At 44.9% G+C, this 14883-nt stretch overlaps 1 protein-coding gene and 1 long non-coding RNA gene across 9 annotated transcripts; one reads left to right on the forward strand and one right to left on the reverse strand.

The window, feature by feature from the left end:
* The first annotated feature begins 414 nt into the window (after positions 1-414).
* Positions 415-10964, forward strand: LOC123145331 (probable amino acid permease 7). 8 transcript variants are annotated; one of them, XM_044564724.1, is made up of 11 exons: positions 415-830; positions 1313-1555; positions 1980-2073; positions 6714-6949; positions 7031-7164; positions 7259-7480; positions 7567-8893; positions 9019-9203; positions 9978-10085; positions 10187-10385; positions 10618-10964. In XM_044564724.1, exons 1-7 carry the CDS (start codon positions 725-727, stop codon positions 7948-7950), a joined length of 1419 nt encoding a protein of 472 aa, XP_044420659.1. In that variant the 5' UTR covers positions 415-724; the 3' UTR covers positions 7951-8893; positions 9019-9203; positions 9978-10085; positions 10187-10385; positions 10618-10964. The 8 variants fall into 8 exon arrangements, with proteins under 8 accessions (XP_044420659.1, XP_044420657.1, XP_044420656.1 ...); XM_044564722.1 differs by having other exon boundaries at positions 9978-10471; XM_044564721.1 differs by having other exon boundaries at positions 9978-10467.
* A 686-nt stretch (positions 10965-11650) lies between these two features.
* LOC123141723 (uncharacterized) lies at positions 11651-13231 on the reverse strand. Its single transcript, XR_006470406.1, has 5 exons — positions 12939-13231; positions 12760-12828; positions 12437-12500; positions 12127-12202; positions 11651-12003 (listed from the first exon to the last, which is right to left on the reverse strand). It is a non-coding gene; the product is annotated as an uncharacterized lncRNA (long non-coding RNA).
* Between the last annotated feature and the right edge of the window lie 1652 nt (positions 13232-14883).

Here is a 14883-nt window from a genome sequence, read left to right on the forward strand (position 1 = left end):
GGGGTTCACACCCCCTTTTATCTAAAAGTCTCCTCGTACAAGATTGTAATCATATCATTAATCAATAAAGCCTTTTTCTAGCATATATTCCTTACCTATTGGATAACTTCAGCAGCCTCAATTCTTAGAGAGTTGGTTCTGCGCATCTTAACACCTAAAGGCAAAATGTATGAACGAATTGTACATCTTTTGAGTGTGGGGAAGCAATGAGTTCCCATGTTGTATTGTTCGAGTGCCTACATCATCAACGTTTTGCAGGTTTCTTTAAGAAAAATGATTGATCGGTACAGGTAGACCTAGCACTATTTTTGGACACCTGCACGTTGCCCACGAGTGTCCCACGACGCAACCACCATTTTATTTTAAAAGTAGAAATACCAGTTCCTTTTCTCAGTAGATAGAGTCCAGTAGATCGATTTTCATATGCCCACAGAGCAACCAGTGCGTGGGACGGTAGAGAACAGAGCCGAGGGTCACTTGTCACAAATGCCTTTGTGTCTGCCTGCGGTCCACAGAATGATGTGGTGGACTCTGGATCTGGAGTTTGGGGGAGCCGAAGCAGAGCAACTTCTGATTCTATTCTACTACCAAACCAACCATCGCAAGGGATTTGGTGGCAGAGGAATCTTTCTTTTCTTTGTAGTATATGATGAAGCTGAGGTTCACTTCACTGGCCTAATGTCCCGGACAAACATTCCAAAGAGAAAACAGGAGAAGAGAAGCCATGGGGGGAAGAGGTGGCGATCCCCAAACAGGGCCGCTGCTGGAGAAGCTCCCGGAGCCCTCTTGCAGTTCATCCGAGCCCGAGGAGCATCCGGTCAAACGAACTGGTAAGCCCTCCTGTCCCATCGCCTGATCTATCAGGAGGTTACATATCTTGATTTCATCAATTCGTTGGATGTCTGGAACTTCTGGCCGATGAACTTCGTTGTGTTCACGCCTTCATGTTATCTGGAAATTCAATGCATGTGAAATCGTACACGGCAAACCATCTGCCATGGCATATGTGACCTCCGTAGAGGGCATTCATGTCCGCCACATACCCAGATCTTGTTCAAGTTTCAGAGAGGAACTAGCTCGCTCGCCAGAGAAGAGATTGGCCAAACCGCCAGCAGACGGGCCACCACTCACCACCACTCAATAGGACTGTTGTAATATCGCACTCACTTGACAGCGCCATTGCACTCTGGACCCGGACTGACGCGAGAGGAACAGCCACAATTCCCCAACATCCAATTGCTTGCTTGCCCGTGTGTCCGTAATTACTTACCGCCGGAAATTTTGATTGATTCGTCGAGTTTTGGATGGACAGGCACGGTATGGACGGCGTCCGCGCACATCATCACGGCGGTGGTCGGCTCCGGCGTGCTGTCGCTGGCGTGGAGCGTGGCTCAGCTCGGCTGGGTCGGGGGGGCGGCGGCCATAGTGTTCTTCGCGGGGGTCACCGTGGTGCAGTCCTCCCTGCTCGCCGAATGCTACGTTTCAAGAGGAGATCCGGAGCGTGGCGGCCTTATCAGGAACAAGTCCTACATGAACGCCGTGAGGTTTTACCTAGGTGATGTGATGATAACCATAAACTGCTTACTGCCCCTCCGTCCGAGTTTATTAGTCCCATCGTATTTTATCTTAAATTTTGATTGTAAATTTAACAAATAAAATATAAGTTCTATACTTCTTTTGAATACAAGTCCAATGATATAAATTTTGGGGGTTTGCGACTTATATTTTGATAGTTAAATTTATGGTTAAAGTTTGACTGTAATACAAGGGGGGCTTATAAACATGAGACAAAAGAAGTATATCAGACAAAAGAAGTATATCAGTCGAAGCTGTGAATTGCGATTAGTGGGCATCGACTGTCTATAAATGTTGTTAGTTTCCGGGGCAAAATTAAAGATAGTGCATAATATTAATGAACACTATAGATTATGCGTACATAGCGACTGAGTTTTGATATGCATAATATTACATCGGCGCAGGTGAGAGGAGACAGATGTTGAGCGGATTTTTCCTTAGCATCAGCCTGTTTGGGAGCGGCGTGGTGTATACTCTCACCACAGCCACTAGTATGAGGTAAAGCATATCAAAACATAGTACTTGTCATATATATGATCTTAGTCTTGTGTGGCAACCTCGAGTTTATTGGTTGTAATATAGCATCATGAGTCCGAAATAATGATGCCTCCCAAACAAGGACGAAAAGGTAAACTAGTGTCAGGGGCTTAGTGATAGCCTTTTTCATGCGTCTATGACATGCTAAGAAATAATGATGCCTCCCAAACAAGGCCGAAAAGGTAAACTAGTGTCAAGACTTAGTGATGGCCTTTTTCATGCGTTTGTGACATGCTAAGGAATAATGATGCCTCCCAAACAAGGCTGAAAAAGTAAACTAGTGTCAAGGCTTAGTGATGGCCTTTTTCATGCGTCTATGACATATGCTAAAAAATACTGATGTCAAACAACGCCGAAAAGATAAACTAGTTTCAAGGGCTTAGTGATGGCCTTTTTCATGCCTCTAGAGGTCGTCCAGCAGTGGCTAGTGTAATATAACCAACAATGTAGTGGGTGGATGAGTGCTTAACCAAAATAAGTTTTAAAACAAAGTCGTTTCATAAGATAAAATGTGTATGCAATTTAATCTAGACTTACACTATGCCACTCATTACTTGTTTCAGTACCAGAAAAATATTGTTTTTTCATTGGCACACTCTGTGGCATACCTGGTCATGCGGTGTTCCAGTCAACTTTCAAAATGTTCGGATTTTTCAGACCAAAATTAATGGTCATACCGCTTCCCAACAACCTTTTGACCTCGTGGAAATTAAAATAATTGTATATTTGTAGAACTTATTTTTATTTCCGCAGGTACTCTTTTTATGTTTTAGAAAGTAATTAGTTCACATAATTAACCACACAATAATTTAAATAAATAAATTATGTTTTATTTACTATAGAGTTATAATGTATACCGCTAAAATATTTTTTTACTTCTAATTTATATTGTATGTTATGGCAACATTCTTATTGAATCAAACTATTGTGGCAACATTTCCTTGTGTATGCATGTGCAAGTGTATATTTTACTATAAATATCATGGTATAAATCTCCAAAGCATACTATCCAATAAATATTGTAGTAGTGATTTATAGTGTATTATTAGACAAGTATGTTTATAGAAACTTTAGAGTATAATTTAAAGTTGGATTCAACAATTAGTTGTACTTAGCACTTGGTATTGAAATAGCACCGCTTATAGTAATCACTGATAGACATGAAACTCGCAGTAGTTGTACATTTGCCTACATACAACTTGATTATTTGATTTGCTCTTCCGAAATGCGCTTTGTTTTATCTAGTGTATTCAAGAGCTCATGCCAGTCTCTCGCAGCCCAACTCACCACCCACCAAATCAGATTAGTTTGTTCTTAGGTGGTACATATGCTATTAGTTTTTTTGTGTTTCCACAACAAGCACGCTACCAAAATGCGCTAAATCCCATTTTCACATCTTTCAATCAACGGTGGGCCAATGATGACTTTTTTGGGTGGTGAAGGTAAAGCCCTCATTGGTAGGAAAACATACAACCCGGGTTATCATGCGCTTGGAAGTAGAACTAGGAAAATAAAATGGATATTTGGCCCAGAAAGTAAATAGAAATTATATTTCAACCTTTCTATTTAAAAATAAAATAGGAGAAAAACTATGAGAGAAAAAGGCGAGTTTGTTGCCGAAGAGAAAACTGCTTGAGGTATTCCTGAATAGCTTCCTTCAAAAAGATTAAGGCTCAGTTGCATGCCAAATAGTGGATTTGCAACTGGGACAGAAAAAAGGACCGGACGGAGTTGCGAGCCATTGGTTGACTTACAACAGTGACAACAAAAAGATCGAGAGCTCAGTTGTGAGTCATTAGTTGACTTGTAATTACGACAAAAGAAGATCAAAGAGCCCAGTTGTGAGTCGATGGTTGACTTGCAAATGGGACGAAGAAAAGATAGCCCCTAGTTGCGAGTCGATGGTGGACTTGCAACTGAGGCGAAAAAGGCCAGACCTAGTTGCAAGTTGCAACTAATGCAAAAAAGAGAGTCAGGCCCAGCTACAATACAAAAGAAACACCGAGCCCAGTTGCGAGTCGAGCGTGGACTCAACCCGAGACAAAATGAATCTAGTTGGAAGGTAATTGTGTGCAACTGAGGCGAGAAAAAAGGGTTGGTCCCAGTTACAAGTTAAGGGTGGAGTTGCAATTAGGGGAATACTAAAGCATCACACAAAAAAGGCATCATTTATAATGGAAAACAAATGGGAAATGAAGAGAGAAGGAATGATGAGAGTCAAATCAGCCACAGAATGGAGGTGGTAAAAGAGGCAGCGAATATATCACCATGTCTTTTCCGCTTCTACAAAGCAGAACAATAACAAACGATAGAAAACCTATTAGAATGGCTACAAAAAACAAAATAGTGGATGAAAAAATGTGCCTAACAAAAGCCAGCCGACAAACTGGACATTGCGATGACGAGGGACACACGCAAAAAAACCAAAGCGGGATCAAGTTTGCACAAAGATTATAAAAACATCACAAATTCAAACAAGTGTTCATCAATTAAAAAGATCATGAATTTTAGTAAGTGTTCACACACTTCAAAAAGTGTTTCACGTACATCATGGATTGGAAAATGGAGAGAAAGAAAAAAAAGAAAAGGAGAAGAAAAGAAGGAAAAGACAGGAAAGGGAAGAAGAAATGAGTACAAAATTCTCTCGATGACCACGGGCACACAAAACATAAAAACAAGTGGACACACCAGCCCACAATAACACGTACGGTCAGCTAGGAAAAAACAACAAGTCAAAAAAAAAGCTAAGAAATAACAACACAAGCGTGGCAACGGTCCAGTCCAGGCAAAAGAAATTTGAAAATGAAAATGAAACAAGCCCACTCCTCGCTAAAAGATAACACAAACACTCACAAAAATTGAAAACTAGTTACACGCCATTGTGTGTTAAAAAAAGGTTACACGTCATTGTTATTTTTTCGTAGATACAACGGCTACTAGTAATGTCGTTCTCTCATTCTACTCCTTATGCATTTTCAAATTAAGGAGTCCTTACAAAGATCACTCCCATCTCCCAAGTTGCGACAATTGACGCACACACTTATTGCAACTTGTGAGTTTTCTCTTTTACATAGGTTTGTTAATTAAAAATATTTTTAATCATGCATTCAAATTTCGAACCATTTTCATCGTCGAATTCCTCGCTTTGAGATCTAGGAAACTAGATCCCATGTTGATAGATTTTGATAAACTTTTTTTTTTCACGAAAACCACCAAACAAAAAAGCAGAACCGAAAGCATGATTTTTTTCACTGTTTTTTTTCTTTCCTGAAGAGGACAGTTGTGCCTCTTGCGAAAGCCAATCTATGCCTCCACAAGGAGCAAATATGTGCCACCACGAGTAGCAAATTTGTGCCTCTCACTAAAAAATGCGTTTTTTTCCTTTTCGAGAGGCGTAGCCTCTCGCGGAAGCAAAAAAGTATGTATTTCTTTTTCTTTTCCGAGAGGCACCGAGCAAATCTATGCCTCTCGTAGAAGAGAAAAAATAGAAAAACAATTTTTTTCATGTAATTTTTTTGGTCCAAAACCTAGGGAAACCAAGCAAAAACTAAAAAGCCAAAATAACAAAAAAAATCATATAAAACCCGAAATACGTACAAGAAAATAAACAAATAAAAATTGGAGGAAGCGTCCAACACGCTACACGTGGCGGCGGCTGAGAGCACGCCAAGTGGCATGCTCTTAGTCCATCGAAAATGATCCTTGCGGGGCTCCCGTAAGAAGTACTCCTTAATTAGTTGCTCTTTAAAATTAGATATAGAACAATACATCATGTGAAACCCACATAAAACAAAACGGAGGCCCATACGAAAAGGCCAGTGCCGGCACGAAAACAACTCGACAAGGGGACCAAGGGGACCAACGACGCGGGACACAACCACAACAATAACAAAATCACTAGTTAAGAGTACCTCCCTTTTTTGCGAAAAAGTTAACAGGTACCCCTTACAAAGATCACTCTCACCTTCCCAGGTTGCGACAAGTGGTGACTGCATGTGCGCCACTTGTTGCAATCTGAGAGTTTTCCCTTTTCTGTAGATTTGTTTATTCAAAACATTTTATGTCTTAAATCGTGCGTTCAAATCTCGAACCATTTTTATCATTGTATTTATCGTGTCAAGATCTTCGAAACTATATTCGACGTTGATAGGTTTTGACCTTTTTTTTTCACAAAAGAACCAAACGAAAAAACCAAGCCGGAAGCACTTTTTTTTCAATCTTTTTTCTTTTCCGAAGCTTCACATATGTGCCTTTCGCGAAATCAAATTTGTGCCTGCACGACAAGTACAATTTGTTTTTGTTTTTTCTAAAACCTAGGGAAAACCGGGCAAAAATCAAAAAGCAATAAAATCATTTAAACCCCGAAAATGTGTATAGAAAAAAAATTCCTGAAAAAAGCCCAACATGAGACATGTGGCGGCGGCTGAGAGGGCGCCAGCTCTCAGTCCACCGAAAGTGACCCTTTAGTTGCTCTCCAACAACAATCAACAGTTTGCATGAAATATTTCTCCTCCTTGATCGTGTGGTGGCCAATTTAAATGTTGGAATAGTGAAACTGCTCTCCTATTGGACTATTGTAGCAACAGCCTTTGATTTATCAGGGCGATTCACGAAGCGAACCGCTACGGCCGGGAAGGCCAACAGCAGGGCGCACCGTTCTCCACCGCCACCGCCGGGGGCTCAGACGTCTACTACATGCTCCTGTTCGGCCTCGCGCAGGCAGTGCTGTCGCAGATACCGGACTTCCACAACATGGCGTGGCTCTCCGTCTTCGCCGCCGTCATGTCCTTCTTCTACTCCTTCGTCGGCTTCGGCCTCGGCGCCGCCAAAGTGATCGGTACGTGCGTGCGTAACAGATAGCACGACGCACTCGATCGCACACATACATGATCGGCCATGTGACGATTCCTTTCTTCAGAAAATGGGGTGATCAAGGGGGGAATCGGAGGCATTCCCCTGGCATCCCCGATGCAGAAGGTGTGGCGCGTCGCACAGTCCCTCGGGGACATCGCCTTCGCCTACCCTTACACCTTGGTGCTGCTGGAAATAGAGGTAGGCCGTAGGCCAGTATGCATATGCACAAAGTGCCAGTGCGATTGCATGCGCTCGGCGTAAGGGACCGAGCTGACACGGTATGATCAAGCAGGACACGCTGAGGTCGCCGCCGGCGGAGAGCATTACGATGAAGGCGGCGTCGAGGGCCAGCATCGCGATCACCACCTTCTTCTACCTCGGCTGCGGGTGCTTCGGCTACGCGGCGTTCGGCGACGGCACGCCGGGGAACCTCCTCACCGGCTTCGGCGAGCCCTACTGGCTCATCGACCTCGCCAACCTCTGCGTCGTCCTCCACCTCCTCGGCGGCTACCAGGCAAGCACCTACTACTATCCTATGACTATGTATGTACGGCGTGCGACCGCGACCTGACGCCGCTAGCGAATCACGTACGTGTTCAGCTGTACAGCCAGCCGGCGTTCGCGCTCGTGGAGCGACGCTTCGGAGCCGAGGCCTGGGTCGTCGAGGTGCCGCTGCCGCTGCTCCGCTGGCGGCGCAGCGTCAACGTGTTCCGGCTGTGCTTCCGCACGGCGTACGTGGTGGCCGTGACGGCGGTGGCCGTGTGGTACCCCTACTTCAACCAGGTGGTCGGGCTCATCGGCGCCTTCACCTTCTGGCCGCTGGACATCCACTTCCCCGTCCAGATGTACCTTGCGCAGAACAAGGTGGCGCCGTGGACGACGCGGTGGCTCGCCATTCAGGCCTTCAGCGCCACCTGTTTGCTTGTCGCCGTCTTCGCCTCGGTTGGCTCCGCCGTGGGGGTGTTCGGCCCCAACAGAAGCTAGCTAGCCTAGTACATATGCGGTTCGATCTCTTAATTTTCTTCAGGTGGCAACTGCAGCAACCCTGATTTTTGCGTAGCTATGGATGTGTTAATTTGTCTAAGAAAAGTAAATTCTGCCCTATGAAAAGCAACTTTCAAAAAATATATACACTTCCGATCTATTCATGAAACAACATGGTAGTACGAAGAGCACAAAAGTAATAAAAATAACGTTCATTTTCATAGGCCACTTAGTGACGATTAGAACAGTGAAACGGTCCGAAGACGCACTGCCGTCATCACCCGAGCTCTAAGAGACTCTAAGAGCATCTCTAGCCGATCCCTATCCCACTTCCCAATTAAGGAACCACTGTTGCTCATCTAGCAGATCCTCTATCCTAAAAGTTAGTTGATTTTTCAGTGTTGTCTTTCGTGCAAACTAGGTATCAAGTTTCTCCACAGATTTTGCAATGGTGTTGAAAAAAGACTGACACACGTGGAATCGGCTCTGAAAATAGCAAAGGTAATATATTTAAGTCCCCGCAAAATAATCTCTCACTAAACCATCATGACACATGGCGGTCTCGAAAAACCATCCTTAAACCTAATTGAGAACCATGCCGTGGGATGCGGATTTTTAGAACATCTGCGCCGGGGCCGCGTTATCCCAGCGGTAGAATCTTTCCACTGTACCTCGAGATGCCTGACAAGTAAACCAGTTTTGTTGGAACTGTTACCGTGTAGCAGGCTATTACGGTCGTGTGTGGTCACGTGGGTTCTGCTCCATTTTGGCTCAGGGTAGCTTTGTCTTCCACCGCCGCCCCCTCTCCCGCTGCAAGCCCGTGACCACATCTGACTCTCTCTTTTCTCGTTCTTTGACTTATAGCTAGATGGATGGGCTGCAAGGCGGCGATTCGATGGCGCTGGCGCTCGGCCGCGACATCAATCCGCCGGCGCGGCGATAGGTACGCACTGATTCAGCTGCTTCCATTACTGTTCGCGTTGCTCGTCTGGGGTGGAGTAATCGAACTATGTTTCCCGTATGAGTTTCTAAATCCCCTTTTCGTGTGGATTTTGTGCCGGACCACAGATCCAACATCGCCGCCGGCAATCCAATCTTATCGGTGTGTGTGCTACTCCATCCTGTGCTGGAAGAATCAGGAGCACACCAGCGCCCGAGCAGTAATGGTGGCAAGCCGAGCGACGGCGGCTGGGCGGATTCCGATACGGGACTCACGCCGGAGTCGAGAGTAGCTGCTTTCGCCCGGATCCAAGGTATGCACAATCCCCTTCCTCTTCCGCTAGATCCCGTATTTTCTCCCAAGGATCAAAAATTCGTATTATTGCTACTTATTGCAAATCTAAATCCTCACAATCTCTTACCATTCAACCTCCCGGAAATTTCTTGGTCTGTATGATAGCGTTCTAACACATTATTTTTTGACCAAGTGCCGAAGGGGAGGGGGGCGGGGCAGGGGGGTGTTGGGTGCGAGTGTGGGGGGAGGAACGTTTGGATTTGGGGATGTGGTGGAGGGAGGGGATGAGAGGTGATGAGGACCAGCGTTGTATTTAGGGGCCGGTGCGGCAATGGTCGGTGCAAAATCATCTCGTCCCCGCTGCAGTTCAACTTGGGCATCGTTGTAATGCGCCTTTAAATTTTTACTTTTCCACGGGACTTGGCTATGTCGGTTCATCATGCTTCTTAATATTGCGCGCACAGCAGGCTATTTCCATCTAAGTCTGAGCATCGTTTGATACATTTACACGGCTCAAAAGGGCCGTTTGCAACTTTAGTTCATCCTGAATGTATGAACACCTTCAGATGTACTATTTTTTTTTTCATATTTACTAATGTTGCAGTCATTAATCTGGAGCATAGGCGCAGCCGTTAAACTGTTGTGATTGCGAAACCGCGATGGCAGACCTATTAATTTTTGTAGATATGGTTGTCGTGGCCTAATGACTTGCTGGTGTACAAGTTTATTTGCCGGCAAATTGTAAGAGCATCACCTCAGATTGTTATTGCTTTTTTTGATTCTTACCTTGTAGGCCATGGAGTGCCTTGATTGCAAGAACCCGTATGCTGTGTGTAGAGATGTCGAGGGACCAAGTTGCCACATATCTGTTCCAATGACAACTTTCTATTGGTTTGAATCTGTAAGACCGAGTCATCACGATGTTGCTCTACTGCTTTTCAACCTTGACAAACTGCCATGCTTTTGGTCCCATCATTTGCGGTTTGTTCCATGCTGCAACAGGCAAGTTCTTGGAGCATATATTGAACATATGCAATCCGTTGCGACCAAAGAAAATAAGCCTGTGGGTAACCCAATTTTCGCAACAAGAGAACTACTGGAGTATGAAGTTATGATCGACCATGGAGATAAAAGGACCAGAATTCATGAAATCGGTTGGCAAAGGTTTCTTGATGAGTATGCAGTGCGGCTTGGTGACATGGTATATATCTGCCTCCCTCGTGGTAATGGGAGATTTTTTGTGGAGGTTGAGAGGGGTGGTATAAGGCAACTCCCACTTCCTTGTCAGTAAGATTTACACATCGTATTTGCAAAACTGATCTGGCACTCCTTGTCAAGCATTTTACATTTCACTGAATAATCTGTTTTTTGGCTTTTTAAAATGTGATTCTGGCGAGCGTTGAATGGACTACCCCTGCTGCATGATGATACAGGTTCCCATGTAACGGCTTCTTTCAAAAAGGCAAACGATGGCAGACTTCCATACACGGACAACTTGATTTGGAGGAAGACGATCTTGTGGTTATCACAATTCACAGGCACTGGGTCTCCCTCCACAACAGTCCGGATCTGCATCCTATCTTAAACTACTAAATTATGCCTAATATGCACTAGGGGCAATACCGATATATAGCTCACGGGATGCTTGTTTCTTCTGTGTAAGTCGTCGTTTAAGGATTTGTGGCATTGTCAGTGTGGTCTATGGCTATATGTAAGTTTGAACCTATGCAGTATCCGTGTCTATTTTTAAGTTTTAGTGGCATGTGACCATCAATGATCACCCATCCTGCTTTTTATGTGCTGATATAAGTTTGATAATCTGTTCATGGATTGTTTATTTGCGCAAAATTCCTGAATGGACAATTGACAAATGGTGCGTCTTAGTCATACGTAGAATTTGTAAAAAAAAACTTACGAATCGTCCCGTCACACATGTGCTTGGTTCACCATTGATGGATCATACCACGGCCACCCCATTGCCCACCCTCCTGACTGCCATGCTCTGCATCATGGGCCTGGCTCATGAAATGGGTTCATGCGCCTGGCACAGAAATGTTTCACTTCCGAAACTCCACAGCTCGTGTGCATCTTGTGCCAGGTACATGACACATGACTGTACCATAACCCGTGGTCACAAAGAGCGACAAGCACCTAGATAATGTGCCAGGCACATTATTCGACCTGGGACTTACCAAAACAATGATTGGATGGATTCACGCGTGCCAGGCACACTTTTTGTCAAATTACGTACCATGAACATGATATGTGTCATGACACGCCCTGACGGTCTAATGCAACGAAACACGGATTTCCTATGCAAATTATCTTACTTTTCGTTACAATCAAACTACCAAAGTAATTTAGACTTGGTATAAATGAGTTGTTCAAACATAACATGACATCATTACCCACAGGCCACAACTACGATAATAGTTATGTCCGAGTCAAGCGAACGTACACGACAAATAAGTTGGTCACAAGTGTCAACATGAGAATAATTCAGACTTCATAGCCTAGCCAGAACAATATCATACATTGCTTGCACCCCAAAACAAGCATAGATGTGCCTCAGGATACTAAATACTCCCTCAGTCCCAAAATAAGTGTCTCAAGCTTAGTATAATTTTACACTTAAGCTAGTACAAATTTGAGACACTTATTGGGATGGAGTGACTAGTTTTTCATCGTTGCTTTACTCAACTCTGCTCTCTTATTCATTCATCGATAGACTCGATAAATTGGTGTGGCCTCTTTGCATTGTTCCCCTTGAGATGCAAGATGTCATAAAGGTAATATGGCGCCAGACATTGCTCTTCAACCTGCGAAAAAATGTTGAGAATACCATCAGCCAAATCACTAATCAAAAAACCCAAAAAAATTGCAACTATAATCGTTTCGTTATTTTCCTTTTGACGGAACACTCAATACACCGATGCACTCACCACATGTATATCATGACTTGCTTGATCACCAATGAATTTCCTACAGAAGTTCATCGTGTAAAAACCGGACTGGTGCCTGCATTCATATACATATTAGAATGTTTTTTCATTTTATAATCCAATAATCATGGATCTAATTTTTTCTGCTGTGAACACTTTTATTCTGGGGAAAACATTCACCTGGAGGTATTTCAAGGTGTAATACATTAGTCAGTAACATGGATTAAACATTTATTAAGCACAAAGACGCATCAACAGCATGAGACCAATATACGCCTTGGAAAAAATGCTTGCTTGGATAAGTCCATACCGTCACCCCTGTCTGACTCATCTTCTTCCAGAATTGTGGGCAGCTTGTTGAGCTTGCTGTAGTTCTGCACAATCAGATAAGTGGTTAATTGTACAACTCTTCCGGCCAGGCGGAAAAAACAATCGTTGATTTATACACTCCGGAGATTTGCCAATGTACAGGTTGGCGCAACCCGTGCAATAAAAATAGCTCACTCTCTTTTTTGGTATATCAAAAAAAGCTGACTCTAAACCTTGATTCATGAAAGATGGCAACATATCAGCTAATCCAAAAGGACAGAAGAACAGAACGAGAAATAAGAATCAGTCTGCAAGTCATCTTACCTGCATGCCGACGGCTTAAAAATGAACACCTGACAGCTATTGCTTCCCCAACCCCGTTCCTAGACTGGCCTGCAGAACAAATAGATCCAGTACTAATCACCCTCCTGATTTACGCCCAATGCGGAATTACATCCGGACATCCAAAGAGCCTATGCGCATATCTGAAATCACATATGTACCTGTGATGGATCCGTACAATGGCCGGCGGCGCGAGATGACAGAGGCGGCGGTGCCGGCTGCGGCCCGGCGCTGGATTTCCCCGGCGGCGAAGCTCCTGCCGTACCCTTGGCTGGCTCCGCGCTTCCTCTTGTCGCAGTAACTCTGGCCTCCCGCTCAGATTTGGGTTCTCTGCCTCAGCTGAATCCCCCTCCCCCGCCTACCAGCATTGCTAGATACAAGGGGGGACGCCTGGACGCAGATGAAACACAGAGTCACGGGCCGCCTCCTGTAGTGTCCGATAGCGTCTGTCCTTTCCTCAGTGTACAGTGCCCTACGCTATGTAGTAGGCGGATCACGTCCGAGGTCACACCTAACACACGCGATATAACCGTGGCCTGTGATTCTTACGGAAACGGCTGGCCCATATCCCCACGTACATGGACGTACCAGATAAGCGGGCCGGGGTGCAGGAGCTCTAATATATGTTTTCGCCATGCCGTGGCTTCTTAAAATCCTCCTCCATATCAACCACGCAACCCACCAACTCAAATTCATCGTCTTCGTCCGTATCCGACGATGAATTGACGAAGATCGTCTCCCACAACCTCTTCATCAAAACAAAAGGAAATTTAATAGCCAATTTGAGACTTTTTGTTGTAAAATAGTTTTTTTGAAGAAAAAAAATACCATAGAGGCAAATATCTTCTGTGCGGAGGCGGTCGGAGCGCCAACGGCAGAGCTCTAGCTTGTGCTCCAAGGCGGCGGCAGAGATCGCCAATGCTGCCAAGGTGGCAACACAAGTGGTTCACGAGTGATGATGCGTTGAATGCAATATGAAAGTAGCGCGAGGATGCCAATGACAGACAACTTCGGGTTTCGGCTGCGCGGGCCAGCTCTGGCCTACGCTCCAGCTTGCGATGGTATTTCTGAGGTCGGCTGGTCTAATTTCGGAGAAAACTGACCTCGACGGCGACTAGGCGGAGCTTAGTGACGACGGGCTCGTCGGCGGCGGCGGAAAAGGCGATTCTAGCCACCTTGACTGACGAGAAGGGGTGGGGAGAGGTTGACAGGGTTAAGGGATGGCGGTGTCAGTCGATTTTGACAACAGAAAGTCGACAGAGGCAACTGTGGCGGCGATGGTTAGGGCCGGATCGGTGCAGTGAGGTGGGTGGAGTGGTTGGGTAAATATGGTGAGAGTCACACGTCCAGACTAGAGCATCTCCAATAGATAACGATAAGTTATATTTTAGGAGAAATTGTCTAGGAGGATTAACACCTAGCTATTAGATCCCACAAACTGTATTTTCCATTAAGTTTCAACTTTTGTACACCTAAGACTCTCCTCACCGGCCTACTTTTGTTCCAAAGGGAGGACGCCTTGGCGACAGCTGGTCACCCGTACGTCCTTCAGAAAAGCGTGTGATTCGTCGGTGCCAATCATGCAATAGCCGTTGCCCTGGTCGACGCAGTTGCAACCGCCATACTACTACGCCGCCCCGCATCTCACTCCGCAGCAACATTTCGTGCCCACCATCATCGTCGGCCATCACGTGTCATACAATGTCGATCTCAACGCGGAGCACACCTTCACGGTGTCACAGTTGCCAACGCCTGTCCGTTCGTGGATGCTGGCTCCCACGCCGTTCAGTGCCCTGTCTCAGTTTGCCGGAATGTTTCAACCGGGCGTGGTAGTGTGATTGTGATTTTTTGCGCTCATAACACCGATTGTGATTTTCTTGCGCTCATAACACCGTTGTTTGATCCAAATAATCCTAGAATTTCCGAGAAATCACTTTGATGTTGCCACTAATGACTAATGAACACGAGAGATCATGAAACCCTTTTGTTTAATGTGTTTTCATGGGAAATGGTCATAAACATAGAAGAATATCATCGTTGTAGAAGGAAATACGAAGTTTGGGGGAAGGAACGACGAACATGAGCAGATCAAGATAAACTTCTTTC

The sequence above is a fragment of the Triticum aestivum genome, chromosome 6D (genome assembly GCF_018294505.1).
Source record: "Triticum aestivum cultivar Chinese Spring chromosome 6D, IWGSC CS RefSeq v2.1, whole genome shotgun sequence".
Taxonomy (NCBI): Eukaryota; Viridiplantae; Streptophyta; class Magnoliopsida; order Poales; family Poaceae; genus Triticum; species Triticum aestivum.